Raw genomic sequence first — 21,395 nt, 5'->3', positions numbered from 1 at the left:
CTCATGTCCATTGAGTCGATGAAGCCATCCGACCATCTCATCCTGTCATCCCCTTCTCCTGCTGCCCTCAATCTTTCCCAGCATCAAGGTCTTTTCCTTTGAGTTGGCTCTTCCTATCAGGTAGCCAAAGTATTGGAGTTTCAGCATCAGTTCTTAAAATGAATATTCAGGGTTGATTTCCTTTAAGATTGACTGGTTTGATCTCCTTGCTGTCCAAGGGACTCTCAAGAGTCTTCTCTAGCACTACAGTTTGAAAGCATCAATTCTTTGGCACTCAGCCTTCTTTATGGTCCAACTCTCACATCCATACGTGACTGCTGGAAAAACCATAGCTTTGACTATACGGGGACCTTGGACAGCAAAGTGATGTCTCAGCTTTTTAATATGCTGTCTAGATTTGTCATAGTTTTTCTTCCAAGGAGCAAGTGTCTTTTAATTTCATGGCTGGAGTCACTGTCCACAATGATTTTGGGGCCCAAGAAAAGAAAGACTTTGTCACTGTTCCATTTTTTCACCATCTGTTTGCCACGAAGTGATGGGACAGATGCCATCTTCGTTTTTTGAATGCTGAGTTTTAAGCCAGCTTTTTCACTCTCCTCTTTCACCTTCATCAAGAGGCTTTTTAGTTCCTCTTCACTTTTTGCCATAAGGGTGGTGTCATCTGCATATCTGATGTTATTGCTATTTCTCCTGGCAATCTTGCTTCCAGCTTGTGTTTCATCCAGCCCAGTGTTTCTCATGATATACTCTGCATATAAGTTAAATAAGCAGAGTGACAATATACAGTGTTGAAGTACTCCTTTTCCAATTTTTAACCAGTCCATTGTTTCACGTCCAGGTCAGAGTGCAAGTGGGGGATGGGAAAGGGATAACTTAGAACTTGAACAGCAAAAGATGATGGAAGTCCAAAAGAATTTACACATCAATGGTAACTTTTATTTAAAAACAAATATTTGTATGTTTGTATGCATTGCAGCCCTTAAGGAAAAATAACAATTTAAAAAGCCCTTTTATTTGAAATTCATTATAAATATATAATCTTAAACCATAAATTCATAGATTTTTGTTTCTTTAAATATGAAAGCTTTTTTTCTGTTCAAAGGCATCTGTGTCTGTGAAGTATAATAACTTCTTCACTGGTTATCCTGTAACTGAAGTGTGAGAATGAGTGACCACAAATACACGTGTTACTTAACACCACATGCTTATACTTCCATGTTAGCAAAGCCCCTTTCAGGCCTTTTCATGTGTCCCCATTAAGAAGCCAGTGCTACATTGTTCAGAGCTGAAGGCCAACCTGTAGGAACAGAGAAGGCAAACTACACCCTTGCCTCTTCTTGGCAACCTAAGTAAGACCAGACGTTTCGGTGGTGTCACACTGAAGCAGACTGGGGAAGAAAGGCCGGTTGTCTTCAGCTTCAACATGACGGAAAATTGAGGCAAAAACAATTAGCATGTTATAACATTCAAACAGAATTATGTCAAAACGTAGTACTTATTAATGGGGTACAGGATGATGAGTATATTTTTCCTCAAAATGCTTTGTTTGTTGGTTTTTAACCAGGAAAACATCTCTTGCTTGCTAGTTAGAGAAAAGCAAGAGAAGAACAGAGTGAGTGAGTACATGGGTAGTCAGATCTGGGAGGTGGAAGACAAAGTAGAACTGAGGCTTGTTATGCTAGACAAAGAAGGAAAACTTGGTCAGGTTTTCAGACCGGGCCTCCCTGTGGCGGCCGGGTGTGAGGTCAGCTTCGCCCGGGCTGGTCCGTCCTCGGAGCGCGGACTAGGCCAGTGAGGACAAGGAGGCGGTGCTGCTCTCTCCGTCTCAGGCCTCGGCCCTCACGAGGCAGCTGTTGTGGCTCTGAGGCGTTTCACCACAACTTCTTCGTACTCCTTTTGTGTCAGTAACCCTTCTGTTATGCTTTTACTTTCTTCAAATTTAGGCAACACAACTGCAATGTAGCCCTCAGTAGATGGCTAGAAAGGAAACAATATTTAATGTTGAATGGTACAAAAATAAAATAAGAAGTGCTGGATGGGCTCCTACTTCCCCAGCCCTTTTTACCTTCTCTTGAAGAATAGATGGTTTATGGAGAATGTTTTCATTCACTTCCATCAACCGTCCTCTAACACAGCTAGTTAAAAAAAAAAAAAAAAATTGTTTTGAAGAAAAATATTAACCTCCTTTGTTTCTCCAAAGTTGCAGTTCAAAAGTAACTTACCTAGATATGGTATATTCTTCTCCATCTGAGCAGTAAATCTTACACAGAGGTGCAAGTTCTGTGAGAAACTGTGCCCCCTGGTAATAAAAGGGAAGAAAAATTAATTGATGTGCATTTTCATTTTTCTTTGAGAGGCAGCCCTCAGTGTTACAACAGCATATATTCCTGGAATTCGTGTTTTAAGTAAAAATGAGTAAAGCACAGAAAAAAAATTCATTTCTTCAAACATTTATATATTAAATGCCTGCTACGGGTCAGGTAACATCCTAAGCTCTAGGGGTAAAAGCAGTCAGACACACGTGATAATAGTTTAGTTACATATTAAGAATATATTTTATTATACATTATATTTAACTGTATATGAGAAAGCTCCATATATCCAAGTGTAAAGATATCCAAAGGGCAGGGAAATCTTATCAATAAACAATATAAAATCCAATATTATAGCAAACGACAGCAATGTCATACAAAGTTTCATTAAGATTCCCACTTAGTTTTATATTAGAACTTTAATATATGAAAGGACTTCTTTATTAGGGTCAATCACTAAGGCTTTTTGAAGAGGGATCTTTGTTCTAATTTTTTTAAAAATGCACTTTCAGGAAAATGTGGAGAACAGAAAAGTTTTCAGGAGCAGTTAGGAGTAATTTACTCCTTACCCCATCTCCCACTAGTGAATACTGCATTTTGACTTCAGTCTGAATGTCATGGCATGGTTTTAGTTTCATGTACTCCACTGTATGGATGTATCAGGAGAGGTTCTGACAAATGCCTACAAGAAGGCTCACAGGAAATGGATGCAGGCATGTCTCATGTGTTGCTCTTTCCTTCCAGGAATTTTTATTGCAGTGAACATTTGAGGTCTAGATACTGTTCTTTAGGGCCTCTTTACCACTCACAGTATTATTAGACAGTATTCAGGTGGTGTTAGCACACGCTTCACTTCTCTGGTATGTGGTGACTTTGTTTCAAAATACTAGTCAGTGTGACTCCCACTTTTGGGAGAAGCAGTTAGAGATTCATCCTAGATGGTTTCTCTACCACTGGGTCTGTGTCAAAAAGAAGTGTTTTAACCCCTTGTTGTCACCTCCCTTAGGAGAATAAATGATGAGCAGTGCTGAGATCCAATCAAAGTTTATCTACAGAGGGTTCCATATGCAGGTCCCTCTCTGTTCCTCAGTTGTAACAATGGTGTTACATTGTTATTTGTTTTGGACAAAGATTTATCACAGGAACATCAGAAGCACCAACTGTTACTTGTAGTTTGTAGATTTCAAAGAATGGTCCATGCTTTTTAAAGTCCATTTTCTTCTTGAATGAGGAGGAAAAAAATAATTATAAGGCAGGTTATTAGAGGCCTTTAGGCCTAGTATAAACAAGGGTCTTACAGAACAGTGAGGGTAATTAGCAGAAACTCTTTGTATGAACTCAATAAATGAAAATCACTGCAGATGGTGACTGCAGCCATGAAATTAAAAGACACTCCTTGGAAGAAAAGTTATGACCAACCTAGATAGCATATTAAAATGCAGAGACATTACTTTGCCATCAAAGGTCCATCTAGTCAAGGCTATGGTTTTTCCAATAGTCATGTATGGATGTGAGAGTTGGACTGTGAAGAAAGCTGAGCGCCGAAGAATTGATGCTTTTGAACTGTGGTGTTGGAGAAGACTCTTGAGAGTCCCTTGGACTGCAAGGAGATCCATCCAGTCCATCCTAAAGGAAATCAGTCCTGAATGTTCATTGGAAGGACTGATGTTGAAGCTGAAACTCCAATACTTTGGCCACCTGATGCAAAGAACTGACTCATTTGAAAAGACCCTGATGCTGGGAAAGGTTGAGGGCAGGAGGAGAAGGGGACGACAGAGGATGAGATGGTTGGATGGCATCACCGACTCCATGGACATGAGTTTGAGTAAACTCCGGGAGTTGGTGATGGACAGGGGGGCCCAGCGTGCTGCAGTCCATGGGGCTGCAAAGAGTTGGACACGACTAAACGACTGAACTGAACTGAACTGAAGTCATCTACTCAAACTTTCCTATCTGGGGGCTTTGTCAGGATATTTTAGTATGGTATTGAATTGTCCTTGGTGTGATACCCTCCTTTAATAATATTGGTCTTGCATAGAGTTGTAGAGGATAGAGGTAACATTTTTATATAACTGAACACTATTTGGAGAAGAAAGTATAGCTAGATGTGTACTAAACTGGCAATGATTTAGGAATAGGAAATGATATGAAGCAAATACTGTGTATTTTAAGACTGATTTTTTTTTCACTACCCCAGAACTGTGTTTTTCTCTTTTAAATTCACATGTGAAAATATGTGACAAAAAAGCATTGATCTAGAGTTTATAAAATTTGACATACTGGTTTAATAAAATTAGAAGGGACAAAATATTTTCTTATATTGGTATTAGAGTTATTCTTTCAAAGGCCCACTTTCTCCATCCTTTATCCTGGGGATGGTAGGGATGGTGGTGCAGAGCCTATATGACAGGTAATATACCTTTTGAAATACCTTATCTTTTTGGTCTGAAAATTTCTTTGAGTTAAAAGTTCAAGATGATTCTTAAAATCATCTCTAGCTGCCAGGGAAGTGCGCTGAGTATATATTGCTGGTTATAAGACTGACTGGCTCTATCATTATTCTGATAATAGAGGATTTAAGTAAAGAAATACAGGTACATACCCGCTTAAATTTCCCAGAGACTTTGTTCTGAAGTCTGCTACAGTTGGTACTGATTTGATAAGAAATGCTTTTAATTGTTTTTCCACTTTGAAGAACTGGATGAGATCCTGCCAACGTGATGACACATATTCTATGAGGGGCAAAAATTGATCCAATATTACTGCATGGTATAATTCTTCCTCCTATAACATAGTATTCCTACTGGCACAAGAAGAGCTGAGCTGACATTTGTTTAGTCAACCTGTCATTCCCTCCCCACCCACCCCTCCCCCGCATTTTTTTCCCCCAGCTACTATTGGAGCTTAACTGAAGAATACAATAATAAAAATGGAGAAAATGGGATTGAATTTCCTTCCCCTAAAAGGGGAGAGTACCAAGGTGTTAGATAGCACTGAGGCATCATATGTACATCTGTGTTTCCACCCTGGCCCTCTCCATGGGCTCGGGCAATTCCACGATTAGGCACGGGCTGGTTACTTGAAGTAGTAGCTGGCTGACTAAGGGTATGGTCCTCCATTTGGATGTCTGAGTAATCAAGTTTACTTGTTTAGTGTAAGCATTGAAAAACTCATTCTTGTCAACTAAACGCCTATTATATATATAATACCATCTCTACACAGTGGAAGATAATAATTTAGTGAATATTCAGTATAAGACCATACCAGGCTACAATATCAGAAAAAAAAATTTTTTTAATAATTTAAAATTTCCAATTTGCTTACCGGTTAGAGTGCTGTAGTATACAGTGGTCTTCACAGGGTTTTCCTTTGACATCTAGAAGAAATGAATGCGTCTATGGCTCTTGAGTCAGTATTTACTGCCACTGTGTGGTACTTTCTTTGGTTCATAAAGATAGTTAATTGTGAAGACTAGATACATATGTCACTGGTATCCCCTCATTACTCAAAAAGATACACCTAAAGGCTTCCTATAAAGGAGTTAAATCTGGACCAGATGGAATCATTCATTCAATGTCAAAGTGATGTTAATTCTTTGCTCCATCTTGTTTTATCCTCACTTTAAAATGATTATACTCGTTAATTCTATTAGAAAAAAAAGTGATGATTAGTGATGCATCTTTTTAATATAGTAGCACATGTTTTCTTGGTCAATTTTAGAGTAACTCATCTTGGTTTGCCCAGGACTGTCCTCATGTTAGCACTCAAACTCATGCATTCCACGAAGTCCCTCAATCTAGGATAAACCTGATGGTTGGTTACACAAAATTTGGCCAATAAGACATATGCTATTATAAAATATTTCAATATTGCAAAAAATGATTACACCTATTATCTCTGAATGAATATAAGCAAGGATGTGGAGGAGGGTCTCCAGTGATGCTCCCATCTTATTTGAAGGTACACAGAAGCTCTCCAATAGGATACCTACTTGTAAGTGTATGTTAGTCACTCAGTCGTGTTCAACTCTTTGCGACCCCATGGACTGTAGCCCACCAGGCTCTTCTGTCCCTGGGATTTTTCAGGCAAGAATACTGGAGTGGGTTGCCATTCCCCTCTCCAGGGGATTTTCCCGACCCAGGGATCGAACCTGGGGTTGCCTGCATTGTAGGCAGATTCTTTACCACTGAGCCACCAGGAAGTGGCAAAGTGTAATAGATTAGGCTTTCCTGTTGTTCAGTAGCTCAGCTGTGTCTGACTCTTTGCCACTCCATGGACTGCAGCACACCAGGCTTCGCTGTCCTTCACTATCTCTGGGCGTTTGTTCAAACTCATGCCCATTGAGTTGGTGATGCCGTCCAACCACCACATCCTGTCACCTGCCCCCCCCCCCCCCCCACTTCTCTTGCTTCAATCTTTTCCAGCATCAGGGTCTTTTCCAATGAGTTGGCTTTTTGCATCAGGTGGCTAAAGTATTGGAGCTTCAACATCAGTCCTTCCAATGAACATTCGGAGCAGATTTCCTTTAGGATTGGCTGGTTTGATTTTGCTGTCCAAGGGACTCTCAAGAGTCTTCTCCAGCAAAACAATTAGAAGCATCTGCTATCTAAATGCCTCTTTCTAACCCACACTCTTTTCTCACTCCCTATGCCTCTAGCTTAGTTTCGACCTGATTGTTTAAATCATTTTATGGTGCACTGAGTCCCTTAAAACCCGTTAGGTACTCAAGGAGATTGGAAGCCAGTTCCTATCTCCCTCGGAGATCTCACCGAGATCTATCATCTTCCCCCAAGTAACCCACCCTCCTGAACTCGCACTGCACTCACCCTCCCCAGAATGCACCCTGCTGTTTTTCCATGTCTCTGCATTCCCTTGGCCTAGAGGGGAACAGAGATCCAGTTCCTTCCGCTGTGGGGAGAGTGCGCGTGGCTTATGATCTGTCATCATATTGCCAATGGGGCCCAGGAGAGACGAACATCATTCCTCACTTACCTGCTTTGTACCAGCGAGTAAAGTAACGATCCACAAGCGACGGCACCGCAGGCTCGGGAGCCAAGTCGGCCACAGGGTCCTTGGGCTCGGTAGTCATGGCGACCTCCAAGGCTGCAAACCCCGCCCTCCGGGACCCGGACACTTCCTCCCGCGGACCCAGGAGTAGGGCGTCTTTCCGGCGTGTGGCCGGAGACACGCGATGTGCGCAAGCGCGCTGCTCCTCCAATCCCGCAGGCTCCGCCTACCGGCCCAATTATTGAGCTTTGGCATATGACGTCAAAGCAGAGGTCAAATACAATAGGCTGGGCAGGAAGACGTAGCGGTAGGGGGAGGTGGCCAGCGCAGCTCCTTACGGTACTTCGCCAGGCACCGAAGAAGGCGGGCCACGCCCCCTCCTCCTCGTGACCTCACTCCCGCGCAGCTCCGGTCGGGTAATAGCTGATGTTGCTCGCTCGTTAGGGTCCCGCGGCTAGCCTCTCCTAGGCCCCGCTTCAGCCACTACTGGAGCGGGTCGAGCGGCACGGCGACAGAGTGCACGCCGCGCGAGCTCAAGAGCAGCGGACAGAGGCGAGTGCGCGACCCAGGGCGGACGCACAGCTCTTTGGCGGGGGAGGTCCTCGGGGTCCACGGAGTGCGGCGCAGGTGAGCGCTCGAGCGGCCTAGGTGGGGTGGGGAGGGTGGGGGCCACAGAAACGGGCCCTGTCCTCCAGAGGGTGTCCCGATGAAGAGATTCCCCAAGCACTCTGCCGCTGCCTGCTGCAGGCCCCAGAGTGAAGTGCGGCGTGACCACCTCGAGCCTTGAGTTCTCTGTCTGCCGAGTTGCCACCTGCTGCACCCGCGGCCATCAGAAGGCTCCACGCGGCGTGGCAGGCGGGGAATGACCTGCTGCTCCCCAAGCCGCGCACTTTACCCAAGCTCCGGATTCCTTGCAGTGGCGGACAATACAGCTGAACCAGTTAATGCACCAATTAAAGTCTAACAATGCAGTTGAGAGAGACCCGGTCGGAGAAATTCAGATGATGTGTTGCGAGCCCCTTCGGGCACCTGCGACTTTTTCTTGGAAATGTCGTCCGTGTGCTTCTCCATGTTTTATGGTATCCTAGGTGGCCCTCTCCCCTGTGACCTCTGTGGAGGCAGTGACTGTAGTCTTCTTTGTCCAGAATTAGCACTTAGTGCTCAGTAGCCGATGGTAGGGTTACGTACTATGTAAAGGATTCAAACCGTCCATTGACAGGCAGGGCGGTAACCAGTGAATAGTTTACTATGAAAATGTGGGCAAAAGGAAAGCAAACACTGTTTCAACTTGAAAGACAGAGAAAGTAGAAATGCCATGTCCCCAGCGGGGAAACTAATTTGATCGAGGATAGTAAGCCATTTAATAAGTTGCATTTGATGTGCATTTGAGAAATCCTTGTAATAACAGTAGAAGGTTGAAAATGTGAGTTTAATGTTCAGTTTGGGGAGGGTCAGGGCTAAACATTTAGATCTAATAAGCATATTAATGATCTGTTTGGTACTTATAGTCATGGACATGATAGATAAGAAGTGGATGGATGAGGAGCAAGGGAAGAAAATAGAGGCACTGTCAGAATTTCAGAGAGGATCAAGGATTGATCTATGGTGTGGTGAGATCTTTAGCACGTTAGTGGGCTGAGAAAGGGTGAGTCATTGAGGGCAGGGGAGTTGGAGATTGCAGATGTAAAAAAAAAAATGGGACTGATAAGCTGAGGTCCTGGGAGTTTGGAGGGTTCTCCTTTCCTGGTCTTGTAAAGGAATAGGACACTTCTGAGAAGATAAAGGAAAAAGATGATGGGTGTGAAAATTTAGAGAAGTTCGTTTTAGGGCTGGGAGGGTTGGGGAGAAGGGGGATGAACGATGAGCTGCCCTTGGCTGGTGATATTGAAAGCTCAGTGATTTGAGAACTCAGGTTGTTCGCTATGTCTGTCAGTTAGGGTCTAGGCAGGAAAGCAGAAAACACACTGTATTTCAACAGAATTTAATCAGAAGAAGTGGTTAAGTAGCTCCTGGAAGAACAAAAAGCAGAAAGGAGCAGTGAAATAACTAAAAAGTAAACTGACGGAAGAAGTTACAGCGCTTAGCTAGATCTGACGCTCAAAACAAGGGAAGCCATTGGGGTTGTCATGACTTAACCTTAGATGAGAGACATTGTAAAGCTGGTGTTGACAACTCCAGAGCTCAGAGGAGGAGCTCCGTGTTAGTAGATGTCCAGCACCTGGAGGGGCACCTGTCTGGTTAGTGCTGGTACCTCTGGGGTGGTTGTTACCAGGCTGGTCCTGGGAGTGCTAGAGACTGGGACCAAGGGCCCCTGGAAGGAGGAGGGTCCATTGCTGGGGCGGCATTGACTGGAACAGCAAGGTTGCAGGAAAAAGGGAGTCCTCACCTTGTGCCTTTACCTTCCAAATTATGCTGGGTCCAGAGGGTATTGATGAATAGAATGCAAGTTTACAGGAAGACATTTTGATGATCTTATCATGGCAAAATAACAGCATAATTAGCTAAACCAGCATGAAATACATCTCATCCCCTGTCGCCTGTTTTCATCTCTTGCTGTTCCTTGTTTCCCCGCCTCTAGCCCAGACGTTCTCTCGTCTCACATCTTCCTGTCCTTTCAGATCTATGTCAGTGGTCATCTTTGTGGTGTCTTTAGATGAAAGATAATGTAATTTTTATATTCTTTGAAAAAACGCAGGCTTTCTATACAGGATTAGATCTACATTAAAAGTTTGCATGGTAGAATACGGGTTCAAAGAATTCCCAGAAATTCTTAAATATATATGTCGTGAAACCTTACAAAACCATCGTCTGCCTTGATTCTCTTCCTCGCTTCTACCACGTGTGGTCTTGACTTCCTCTTAACTCACATTTTATGTTGCCTCATTCAAACTGCGCTTAATCTGCTGTGTAGTATAAGAAATGACCTGTATATATTCTCTCATTGTCATGTGTACAAAATGCAAGCTGAGAGAATTCACCTTGGATTAAGGTGACAATTAGGCCCGTGTGGTCTATGTAATTGTCACTCCTAACATAAGTTACGGAATTCTCCTTATAAACCTTAAAGCGGTCTGGGTATAAATATCTAGCATATAAGCTTTTTTTTTCCCCTTTTAGATAATGTTGTGCATTAAAGCAAGTCTGATTTTGCCTAAACCAAAGTATATTTCCTGTTGATCATTCATTTCTCAGCTTTTCTGTTGCCCTGGCCAAAACGAGACCAGAAAAGTGGAGTTACGTGAAGTAGTGATATCAGGTTATCAAGCTCCTCCAATTGTTGATCATCGTTTTGAAGGATCCTATTGTAATTTCGTAGTGTCTTTTCTCTCTGAGAGCAGTAAATGCTTTTCTTTATTTCTATGTTTGATTTCAATTTTAACTTTTTAATTAAGATAAAAAGCCAGTTTATAAATGTAGGTGGTGATATTAAAGTAATTGTATTTTCTCCAACTGCCAAGTATGTATACATGTAGACTTTTATACAATGTTGTAAATCTGTCAAGTTACAAAGATATCCTCATGTGCAAAAGTAACATGTTTTCTCATTCATTGTGTTCTTTGCTTCCTTGCAAAGTAACTGATGTTAAATCTTTTTTGAAGAAAAAATTCTGAAGTTGAGAATCTTGCCTCTTCCAAAGAGTGAGAATGTAAAATAGATTTCACAGCCTCACTTTGTAGACTCTAGATTTAAACAATTGGTTAGGTTGCTACCACTTATCTCTCTGGGGGTTCAGATTACATCTTTTAATTTTTTTTTTTTCTGATAATTCTGACTTCTCTGCTCCCTGAATCATTTTGCTTGTACTGGAGTGTCATTTGTTGTTATAAAGCTGTTTTTATTTCTCAGAGAAATTAAAGCTTCACTAAGGGTATTTGTACTTTTTTAAGGCATTGCTTCATCATGAGGAATCTAAAGTTACTTCGGAGCCTGGAGTTCAGGGATATTCAGGCTCAAGGGAAACCACGGTGCCTCTGTCTCCGAGCCGAGCAGGCGACAGTGCTCATCGGCTCAGAGCATGGACTGGTGGAGGTAGACCCTGTCACGAGAGAGGTAAATTACTGATGGAGGTTATTTGGGTGAATTCTGATATCTCCCCTTAATTATATTTTGCTACTAATGTATTTTAGGTGATGACATTCTTAGTCCCTTTTCTCCCGACTGTAGATTTTAGAAAATCATAGTTTTTAGCTTCATGTTTTATTGGGTATCTCCAAAGAGACCAGGTATTTGTTTTATGTTTGCTTGGCAAAAGAAGCATATTAACTGTTTTCTTTGTTAAAGATGGTAGTGTTGTGATATTTCTCAAGTGAAAGTTTGGATTTTAATCTAGGAAAAAAATTTTTGAAAGCTTTTGTATTATAAAAGAAACGTTAAAAAAATGTTTTACTTCTAGAAATGTTATGAATTGTTCTTGAAAGTAGATTTACTTAATTTGCTTGTTTGTCTTGGTGAAAGGTGAAACATGAAATTCCTTTGGTGGCAGAAGGCTTTCTCCCAGAGGATGGAAGTGGCTGCATCATTGGTATTCAGGACTTGCTGGATCAGGAGTCTGTGTGTGTGGCCACAGCTTCTGGAGATGTCCTGCTTTGTAATCTCAACACACACCAGGTAAGCAAGAGAGACCAGGGAGGAGGAAATCTCAGGCATCCTCAAACGTCTTTTTTTGGTATGTCACTAGTTTTTCACAGATGTTTACAATATCGGGAGCCATAATATTTAGGCATTTTGCAAATTAGAGTCTTTGCATTTTACAGTTCTTTACAGAAAACTGTTGGCATGGTTTCAGGATTCTTCTTAAACTCAGTTTTGTCTGCTGCATCTATTAACAATGAGAGCATTCCAGATAAGAACAAAACCTCAAACCTCAAACCCATTCTTGTGTGGTGTGGCTCCCCTCTTGCTACAATCCGATCCCGAGTTGTAACCCTTACTTCTCAGTTTAGGAAGTCTTTGGGATGTTTAGATGGCTCGTGTTTTCTGTTACGAATGCTGATAGGCCTCTCTTTGATGACTGACTGTAGAGTCCCTGAACTGCAGGTACTAAGGTGATACGTGTTCATTTTGTGCACATTTTATGACTATCAGAGGTGATAGATTTCAATGACGTGCCTCCTTCTCTACTCTAGCATAAGGCTGAGTTTCTGAATTTCTTTACTCGCCTTGATAGCTTTTTAAACTTTGTTAATAACTCCCTTAGCTGTGATCTCTTTAACATTGATGTGTCACAAGAGTTATATTACTAACCGTGGGATAATAATAACAGCTGGCATTTACTGAAGGTTTACACTGTGCCAGGCACTTTTTAAAGTATTTTTCATCAGAATTACATGAATTTTGTAATTTTTCATTATAACTTTATGAAGTAGATTGTTGTTTCCTCATTCTTCAGAAAAGGAAATTGAGGCTAGGCCAAGGTCAAACAGTTTTCGGGTGAGATTTGAATCCTGGCAGTCTAAATCTGGTACCTTTGCTTTTAACGGTTCCATTTAGTACAATAATAAATCTTCCTCTCAGTTCATGGTAAGAAACATCAAAGCCATCCAGTATAAATTGGTATTTCTCACATTTAAAAGGTATTCTTTTACTTGTAAAACATTTTGTAGAATTTTTTCCTAATTACCGAGCTCCTGTAATCCGCTGGTCTCCGTCAGATGGTGCTGATCTCCCTATTTATGGCATCAACGTGTCTGTAAGACAGAATCCATGTTCCTTCTTGTCCTTATCAGACAGTTCACTGTCTGTTTGCCAAATTCCTTTTTAGCCTCACCTCCCACCCCTATCATCCCTGTATACCTTATGCTTTAGTGGCAGCTGATTTTTAACTGCTCTTTTTTATAATTTTATGCCTCAACACCACATTTCCCAGCCCCACCCCCACCCCCACCCCCGCCGGTCTCTTCTTCCTAGCCCTGTTTCTACCCTTTAAAGCACCTCCTCAGAGAGCCTTTCCTGAACTAACCTGGACCATTTGTCATTCTCTGCTCTGAGTCCCCACTTAATTCCTGGAGACTGTTTCTACCCTTTAAAGCACCTCCTCAGAGAGCCTTTCCTGAACCAACCTGGGCCATTTGTCATTCTCTGCTCTGAGTCCCCACTTAATTCCTGGAGACCTCAGTTACAGCCCTCACCCTACTGTAGAGGCATCTTTTATCTCCTTAATGGGAGGAATGGAGTGGCCGTCATCACATCCAGTCCCCATGATCTGTATCACGCCTGGTCTTTTAATATCTGTTACTGAATAAATGTTTATTGCTTAATTTCATCTTGGTGTGTTGTGAATTATTTTGTTAAGGTCATAATAAACATTTATCAGGGTGCTTATATTTTCATATTTCTCTTAACATTTTAAAATGTCTCTCTCAGCTGGAATGTGTCGGGAGTGTAGCCAGTGGTATCTCTGTCATGAGTTGGAGTCCTGACCAAGAGCTGCTGCTGCTTGCCACAGGTAAGCATGTCACTGGTCACTAACTCGTGACTTTATAAGACATGACTCCTGACAGCTCAAAGACTTAAGTTTTAGGGTGCTTAGATTTTAAAAAAACATTTCTTGAAACAATTGAGGTAAGTTTTACTTCTTAACACATTGTTTTAAAAAGTTGCTGTGAAGTCTGTAGTTATAGTTTAAAATGTCAGCAATGTTTGTTTTAATATACTCTTAAGAGGAAGAGTTGCTGTATAAAATAAACTGATTCTGAAAACTGCTCTTCCGGTCCTTTTTTTTTTTTTCCTATAAGTCTTTTCATTCCGGCTGAGATTCTGTAAACTAGCACCCTGATGAGCTATACACTCAAAGAGGTATCTTGGTGACTGAACAGTTGCAGTTAGTGGAGGAGGAAGGGCTATGTACACTTTTATGTTAGCTTGACATACATAAATAGCTGAGAATAAGCACCAGGTGACTTACCCAGTCAAAACTTTTTTTTTTAATGAGCGTCAGAACATTTTGAATGAAATCTGTCTTCCCTATTTCAATTACAAATTCTTCCACTTCAGCTCTGTATCTTGCAGTGCTGTAGATACTTACAGAACAGCAGATTTGTTAAATGAGAACAAAATCATTCTTGTTTGTGCTCCTTCAAGGTCAACAAACCCTAATTATGATGACAAAAGACTTTGAACCTATCATGGAACAGCAAATCCACCAGGATGATTTTGGTGAAAGTAAGTATAACTTTGTCTGAAACATTTTGTGACTTTTCTTGCAGACTGATAGTCATAAGCCCAAAGAGCTGTGAAGCTTAAACCCTGACTTAATTAAGTGTCTGATAGCCCAGTTCCTTCAGTTCATTCCAGCTCTTAAAAGGCATACCTCTGGTGGCTCTTCAGGTCTGAGAGTCGGCTTTGTCAGTAACCGGGAAATAATAATCTGTGCTTATAGATTGGGTTGTTATTGCCCAAACCCCTGATGGGCTTAGTCTTGGGGTTTGATGAAAAGGACTAAACTGGCTGGAATAAGAGCATTTCTGATACACAGTTTGGGGGAAAATACAAGAGAGGTGGGATAAAGAGCTGACTTCTGTTCTATTGGTTAGTTCTGAATGGTCATGGGAACCATCAGAGTGTTTTCTTGCACTGATCTAGCTGAGATGAAATGGGCACTAGGCTGTGGAAGTATTGAAGAGAGTAAGAGTGGAGATGCTTCTTGAGTCTAAGCAGCTCTGACCAACTTGAGGGTCCAGGTAGCTGGCTTGATTGAAGAGAGGATTAGGGGCGATGGTATTTTAAATTTTGCTGAGTTCTCACCTCCTGTCTTCTCGTTCAGCCAAATAAGAAATCATTTAGAAAATTGCTACTCATTTTTTCATTCAAAAATATTTTTTTTTTTTTTTTCAGAAATAATGTTTGAGTAGGTACTGTGAACCCAGCAGTGTGTTTGATACTCTGGCTAAAACTGCTTTTCCCTTAAGGGGTCCTGTTAGTTCAATAATAACAGAACATTGCAAGTATTAGGGTAGCATGAGGAGAAGAAAGGAGTCATGGGGAGGGAAGACTTCCCAGAGGAGGCCAACTTGAGCTGAGCTCTGGCTTATCTGGTGTTGGGTAGACGAGGGTTGAGGGTTGGGGAGTGGTCCAAGTAACTGAATCAGTTCTTTCCAAGGCAGGGATGTTTCATAGAAGCCTTTGACACATCTTGACTGATTCAGGCAACTGTGAATACTTAAGCATTGCTTAGTGACCGGATATGGATGTGGAATTATATAAAAGGGAGAGATTTTGATTCAGTTTGATAGAGAATTTAGACATTGAATTATAGGAGATCAGTCATTAAAGGTTTTGATGATGCTCGGTTGATCGGTAGAGAGGGAAGAGACTGGAGACAGGGTGATCTGGTAGGAGGTTGTTACAGGAACCCAGGTGAGAGATGAAGGTGGGTGTGGGACTAGAAAAGGGGAAGAATGCAGGGAAGTTTTGATTCTCAGTGAAGATAGGAGTACATTGTTTGGAATTATGAGAAACAGTTTTGGAATATACGTGCCTGGTTCCTCTTTTGCCCTAGCTAGTTTGAGAAATACCAGTTTAGAGAATGAAATAAATAGGCTTTGGGTGTATAAGGTGAAGGAGAAAGTTTAGTTGGACTGTAGCCAGAAACTCAGGTTGTGAAAATAAAGATGCCAGTATCTGAGAGGAAATGGGGAAGTGTGGTCTGTAAGAGGTGGGTGGCGAGTTCTGTTTTGAATTTGTTAAAGGGCCATATGGGATCACCACACGAAGCACGTGAATTAGAAAGGGCTGATGGCTCAGCAGAAGCCAGAGTTGTGGACTGGGAGTCACTAACAGAAGCTACAGTTTTACTAGCTCAGGGAGCAGGTATGGTGCTGGATCTAGGGTCCAGGGTGGGACTCTGGGGCAGCCAGCTTTGAGGATAGTCATAGAGGTTGTCGTAGAGGTCAGAAGCACACAGGTTTGCATGGGAAAGTGCGTTCTCATTCATCCTGCCAACTTCATAAGTCTGATAGAGTATATCAAAGGAGGAGGAGTCCAAGTCAGGGTCTTGGGTCTTAGAAATGCATTTGTCAGTACAAAAAGTCACTGTGTAAAGTGGTGAATAGATATTTTTCTTCTAACCCAAGTGTCAAACTTGTTTTGTAAAGAGCTGGAAAGTAATGTTTTTCATCTTTACAGGCCATGTGGTCTCTGTTGGAACTGTCCAACTATGCTGACTAGTGGGAAAGCACTTAAAGATAATATGTAAAGAAATGGGTTTGGCTGTGTTCCAGTAGAAGTTTATTTGTAATGATGCAGGCTGTAGTTTGCTGATTTCTGCAGTAGTCCCATCACTATTATCTGATCTCCCACTGGGAAAGGTTTTTTGCTTCCCTCCAGACCCTTTACCTCTCTGTGGAAACTTTTGCGTGGAAACCCAGGGGCATGCACCAGGATAGGCACTACTATTTGGATACAACAGCAGGGCATGCTCTGAGGTGTGAGCCATACAGTACTTGGATGTGCCCAAGCCAAGCGGACAGGAAACCGTCCTGCCAGCCGTAATTCATAGAAATTATAAGCAGCCCTGCTTTAGCACTGTCAGCGTCAGTTGTAGGGAGGAGGTATTGGGTCCTGAATCGGATGGATGCTCTCGAGGACATCTCTGTTGGACCTCTACAGCTGGAGGATGCCAGATCCTACTTCCAGAACAGAAGAGCTGCATCATTTCAGCAACTCTGACTTTATGGTTTATGTAGTAAGCTCAGCATTATGATTTAAAAAGAAGCCCAACCTGAAAGGCAGAAGCCCTGTGATGTAATTTTGGCCTCTGTCCCTGGGGGTGTCTCAGTCTCTCTGAGGAGTTGAATTCCATAATCTATGATCTCCATCACTAGCAAAGAGGTTGGATACATTTAGCGAATTGAACATTTAAAATTGGAATTTTAGTACCGGCTCTCGTGTTTCGTCTTCTCGTGTTTCGTGTTTTTGTTATCCATGGAGGTATCACATAGATTCTTCATGTTTCATTCTTCTTACTTGTAAAGTGCAACAGATTGCTGGCTGACATCAAGGGAATTTATATATGATGGCAGTAATGCTCCAAAATAAGGGTATTTCAGAGTCTTCAAAATCACTGAGCATGTAATGTGGAACATAGGTTTTTAACATCTTGACTGCTGGTCAGTTTATTGAGAGGTCTCAGAGGACCCAACTTCATGAATCGGCTCTTATTTTATTTAGCTTATTGACTGTCTTGCATGTTCTCACTCAATTGTTCTCTAGGCAAGTTCATCACTGTTGGTTGGGGCAGGAAGGAGACGCAGTTCCATGGATCTGAAGGCAGGCAAGCAGCTTTTCAGATGCAAATGGTAAGGTTGGTCTGATGGATAAAGAACTTTGTTTGGAACAAATAGAAGTTCTGCTGCCGCTGCTGCTAAGTTGCTTCAGTCGTGTCCGACTCTGTGCGACCCCAGAGACAGCAGCCCACCAGGCTCCCCCGTCCCTGGGATTCTCCAGGCAAGAACACTGGAGTGGCTTGCCATTTCCTTCTCCAATGCAGGAAAGTGAAAAGTGAAAGTGAAGTCACTCAGTCCTGTCCGACTCCTAGCGACCCCATGGACTGCAGCCTACCAGGCTCCTCCGCCCATGGGATGTTCCAGGCAACAGTACTGGAGTGGGGTGCCATTGCCTTCTCCGAAGTTTTGCTACCCACCAGGAACTCTTGGGTGTCCAGATGTTACAGAAAGGGATCCAACTGCTCGCTGCTCTAAAGTCAGTCAAGAGGCAGGGTTGGTGGAAAGAAAAGTTTGCTTTATTCCGGATGCTGACAACTGAGAGGGGGAGAGGGGCGCGCTCCTCTCCAAAGGCTGGCATTCCCTGCCCCCCAGCCTCACCCGAACAACCACTGGGCAAAAGCTTTAATAGGCCCACTGACAGGACTACATGCAGAAACAGTAAAGTCAGCTCTGACAGTCACCTTGAAATTGATCATGCTGTTGTCTGATCAATGTCATCTTGATTATTTTAAGTACAGTTAATCTTTAGTTCTAGGGTCAGTTTGTTCCCATTTCTTTGAGGCCAGTTCTCAGAATTGCAGCAACTTATGTCATGGCTACAGTCTGGTCATCATGTAGTTAACTTCTTTCACCTAGTGGGGGTTTTAGAATCCATAAGATAGCTCACAGGATCTGGCTCAGAGAATTATTGATGAATTAAAGGCCCTTGACTGTGCTTAATGACTGAACTGTTACCACTTAGTCTTGTTTGGCTGTTTTCCTTTGTTTCTTTGTTTTTCTCACTTCTCTGATTGAATTTATTGTTTAGCTGAAGTTTTTCCATGGACAAAAGGCAAGCTGAGGCCATGGTGGCGGGGATGGGGTGGGGGCAAGGACCACCATAGGGTCCTGCTGTTTCACAGGTAGAGGGTGGTCATGGGCGTAAGCTGTTGAGATGCGCTAGAGAATGAGAAAGATCCTCTTTTTCTTTTTTATTGCCAAGTTAGTCAGTTTTTTTTTCCACAAAGAGAATAATTATAACCAATATTTATTTTTTAAAAAAGTCATCTCAGATAGAAATGAAACACTCTGTATCCCTTCCTGACACTCTTCTGCTTCCTCCCTAGAAGGAGCTACTGTCCTGTATTCACTGTTGAGAATTCTCGTGCATGTTTTTATACTTTTCCTACATATGTTTATATTAGATTTTTTTTTTTTTTCTGATTTCTCTTCTTGGATGAAACTCTTATGTTTTCCTTCTTTCTGGATACATTTTGAAGATAGAGTCCACAGGATTTATTGATAATAGAGCAGATGTGGGGTGAGAGGGAGATGAATTGAGGATCATCCCAGGATATGGGCCTGTAGAATGGAATATAATGGAAGCATTTTTGTCTGTACTACATGGGAAATTTGCCTGAGCTGACCTTCTAGAACAGATGAAAATCATACTCTGCCTGGCATTTGCGTTTCCCATGCATAATTTATTTCATGTAGCGCATACTTTGTCTCAGCCCTTCACTGGAGGAAGTTTGCGTTCTGTACTACAGAGCAGTGTCACTGAGAATAAATCTTGTTAGGCTGCTGTGTATTCCCTGCTGTGCCGATTGTGGCATTAGCACCATTCTGACTTAGCTTTCCCTGGAAGGTGATGAAGGCTGCCCAGGTGGTCACTGGTCCCCAGCCCCACAGAACTGGCTTCTGTCTTCAAGGCTTTCAGGACTAAGATGCAAGTAGCACTTGAAACCTTTCTTCCTTCTGTGCTGCGGAACGAGGCGCTTATCCATGTTTTCATCATGGCTGCTGGCTTAGCTCCTCTAGCTGTTCCTTGCCCACCTTCCTCTCATCTTCTTTCTTCTGTGCACTGTTACAAAGCTTACACAGTAAATAACATGCTACTCTCTCAAATTTAGACAAACATTTATTTCTGTGTATAGTTACCTGATAGAGTCCTTAGTTTAATATTTTTAATATCTAGGTCTGCAGCTCTTCCTCTATTGCTGTGCTTAGAGGCCACTTTCTAATGCCCAGAGAAGGATTTTGTTTTGTTTTAGGTTGAGGATTTCTGGGTCTAAGGGCCCATCTAATAGGGTTCCTGAGGGTTCTGTGAAACTCATTTTCTAAGTAGCTTAACCCTTATATGAAAGATTAAACTTTAATAGCCTGAGACTGGTTAGATTCTAGATCATTTAAGGCCTCCAGTAACATCTGTGTTTTTCCCTCTCTTTAGCATGAATCTGCTTTGCCCTGGGACGACCATAGCCCACAAGTTACCTGGCGTGGCGATGGGCAGTTTTTTGCTGTGAGTGTTGTTTGTCCAGAGACAGGTATGGAAATAAATTGCTGCAGCTAAATAAAACTTTTAAAAAATCTGACTTAGGTCAGGGAGTTTTTCTGCCTTTTGCTCCGAGGGTTTCCTTTCATTATATGTGACGTAACCATGTGCTGCCTTAGGTGTAAATGCATAAAGAAAGCATTAGAAGAGTTCTTTGAGGCTGTTTGGTCCAGCCTCCTACATATTAGGTACTACTTTTTAGCAAGGTTAATCTAGTTGGCTTTGTAAAACCATGACAGCTTTTATTAACAAGGAAGACGTTTGGGAAGTTCTGACTTGACAGCATTTATCACAGTGCTCCAAGTTTTGTTGTTGTCATTTCTTCTCCCTCTTCCTACTGCACAGGGGCTCGAAAGGTCAGAGTGTGGAGCCGGGAGTTCGCTTTGCAGTCAACCAGTGAGCCCGTGGCCGGACTGGGACCTGCTCTGGCTTGGAAGTGAGTGGGAGCAGGAGCCTTGTAACTTCCTTCCCAGAGAGTTTCTTGGAACGAGGGTAGGGGTGGCGGTACCTATTGAATGTAGGTATTTATAAATCACAAAAGGATAATTCCTTGTTCTCATTTGACTATCAGCCTGTATCTCTCTTAGTTTTCTGGAGTCTGAATGTGGTTTGAGTAGTAGATTCTGAGCTTCACAGACCTCATCATTGCAAGGCCCACACGTTTTGTAGCTGTAGGCAGCGCCTACAGGAATCCACTGCGTAAAACAGAAAGTGGTGCTTGGAAGGGAAGTCGCAGTCTGCAGAGTTCGGTGGGGCAGCAGAGCTTTGGTGAAGACTAGGAGAGGGATGTCCATTCTCTGCACAAGCTCCCACACTAAGGGGACCTGTTCGCTGAGGAACAGGCAGGCTGGATTTGGGCCCAGTTCACCTGTTGGCCCAGTACCCTTTTGCAGGTCACTCCTTGTCATACTTGGCTGTCCTGATTATAGATAGAAGAAATAGCTTCTGTTTCAGAAGCATCTGTTACAGGCAAAACCTAGGTCTCTAGGTTTTAAACATCTGTTTCCCACCAGTGTTTGAGTGGCAGTTGGATGATAGTGCAAAGAGAGAGATGTATTTAAATTAAAATTCTAGAGACAGATAAAAACAAGATGCAGCGATCAAGCTATTTTCAGTAGATTGAGAAGTCTTTAAGACTACTTACCTGAGCATTACTGAATGCATGGACTATTACTGAGTACATGGAATATTACATGGAATATTACTGAAGACATGTAATTGAAGGAGAAGTAGGTTGTGGCTTTATTGGACATTATACTGGGAATGGTTTAAATAGTTTATTGATATTTTTCAAAAGTCAGCCAAGTGCAGTCTAAATC

The 21,395-nt window shown here is 42.3% G+C and overlaps 2 protein-coding genes across 2 annotated transcripts in view; one reads left to right on the top strand and one right to left on the bottom strand.

Annotated features, from left to right (window-relative positions):
* Positions 1-914: 914 nt before the first annotated feature.
* On the bottom strand, positions 915-7,418 carry ABITRAM (actin binding transcription modulator). Its single transcript, NM_001045956.1, has 6 exons — positions 7,305-7,418; positions 5,637-5,688; positions 4,915-5,044; positions 2,223-2,299; positions 2,066-2,135; positions 915-1,977 (listed from the first exon to the last, which is right to left on the bottom strand). Exons 1-6 carry the CDS (start codon positions 7,399-7,401, stop codon positions 1,840-1,842), a joined length of 564 nt encoding a protein of 187 aa, NP_001039421.1. The 5' UTR covers positions 7,402-7,418; the 3' UTR covers positions 915-1,839.
* Positions 7,419-7,705: 287 nt separating this feature from the next.
* The window catches only part of ELP1 (elongator acetyltransferase complex subunit 1), a 62,945-nt gene continuing 49,255 nt past the window's right edge, over positions 7,706-21,395 (top strand). The window contains exons 1-8 of the mRNA XM_003586430.6: positions 7,706-7,946; positions 11,208-11,370; positions 11,776-11,928; positions 13,684-13,765; positions 14,401-14,481; positions 17,530-17,615; positions 19,972-20,068; positions 20,422-20,512. Coding sequence (XP_003586478.3) covers positions 11,221-11,370; positions 11,776-11,928; positions 13,684-13,765; positions 14,401-14,481; positions 17,530-17,615; positions 19,972-20,068; positions 20,422-20,512 — 740 coding nt within the window. The 5' untranslated portion in view covers positions 7,706-7,946; positions 11,208-11,220. The remainder of the gene's footprint in view (positions 7,947-11,207; positions 11,371-11,775; positions 11,929-13,683; positions 13,766-14,400; positions 14,482-17,529; positions 17,616-19,971; positions 20,069-20,421; positions 20,513-21,395) is intronic.

The sequence above is a fragment of the Bos taurus genome, chromosome 8 (genome assembly GCF_002263795.3).
Source record: "Bos taurus isolate L1 Dominette 01449 registration number 42190680 breed Hereford chromosome 8, ARS-UCD2.0, whole genome shotgun sequence".
Taxonomy (NCBI): Eukaryota; Metazoa; Chordata; class Mammalia; order Artiodactyla; family Bovidae; genus Bos; species Bos taurus.
This window is presented reverse-complemented; position numbering and strand designations above follow the sequence as displayed.

Bases quoted from the DNA above. Each gene is read 5' to 3' on its own strand.
- ABITRAM (NM_001045956.1), bottom strand. From the start codon at position 7,401: ATGACTACCGAGCCCAAGGACCCTGTGGCCGACTTGGCTCCCGAGCCT. The intron at 2,300-4,914 runs GTATGTACCTGT...TTTTATTACCAG, and splicing joins TCTCTGGGAAATTTAAGCGG to GGGGCACAGTTTCTCACAGA. The intron at 2,136-2,222 runs GTAAGTTACTTT...TTTTTTAACTAG, and splicing joins GAAGAATATACCATATCTAG to CTGTGTTAGAGGACGGTTGA.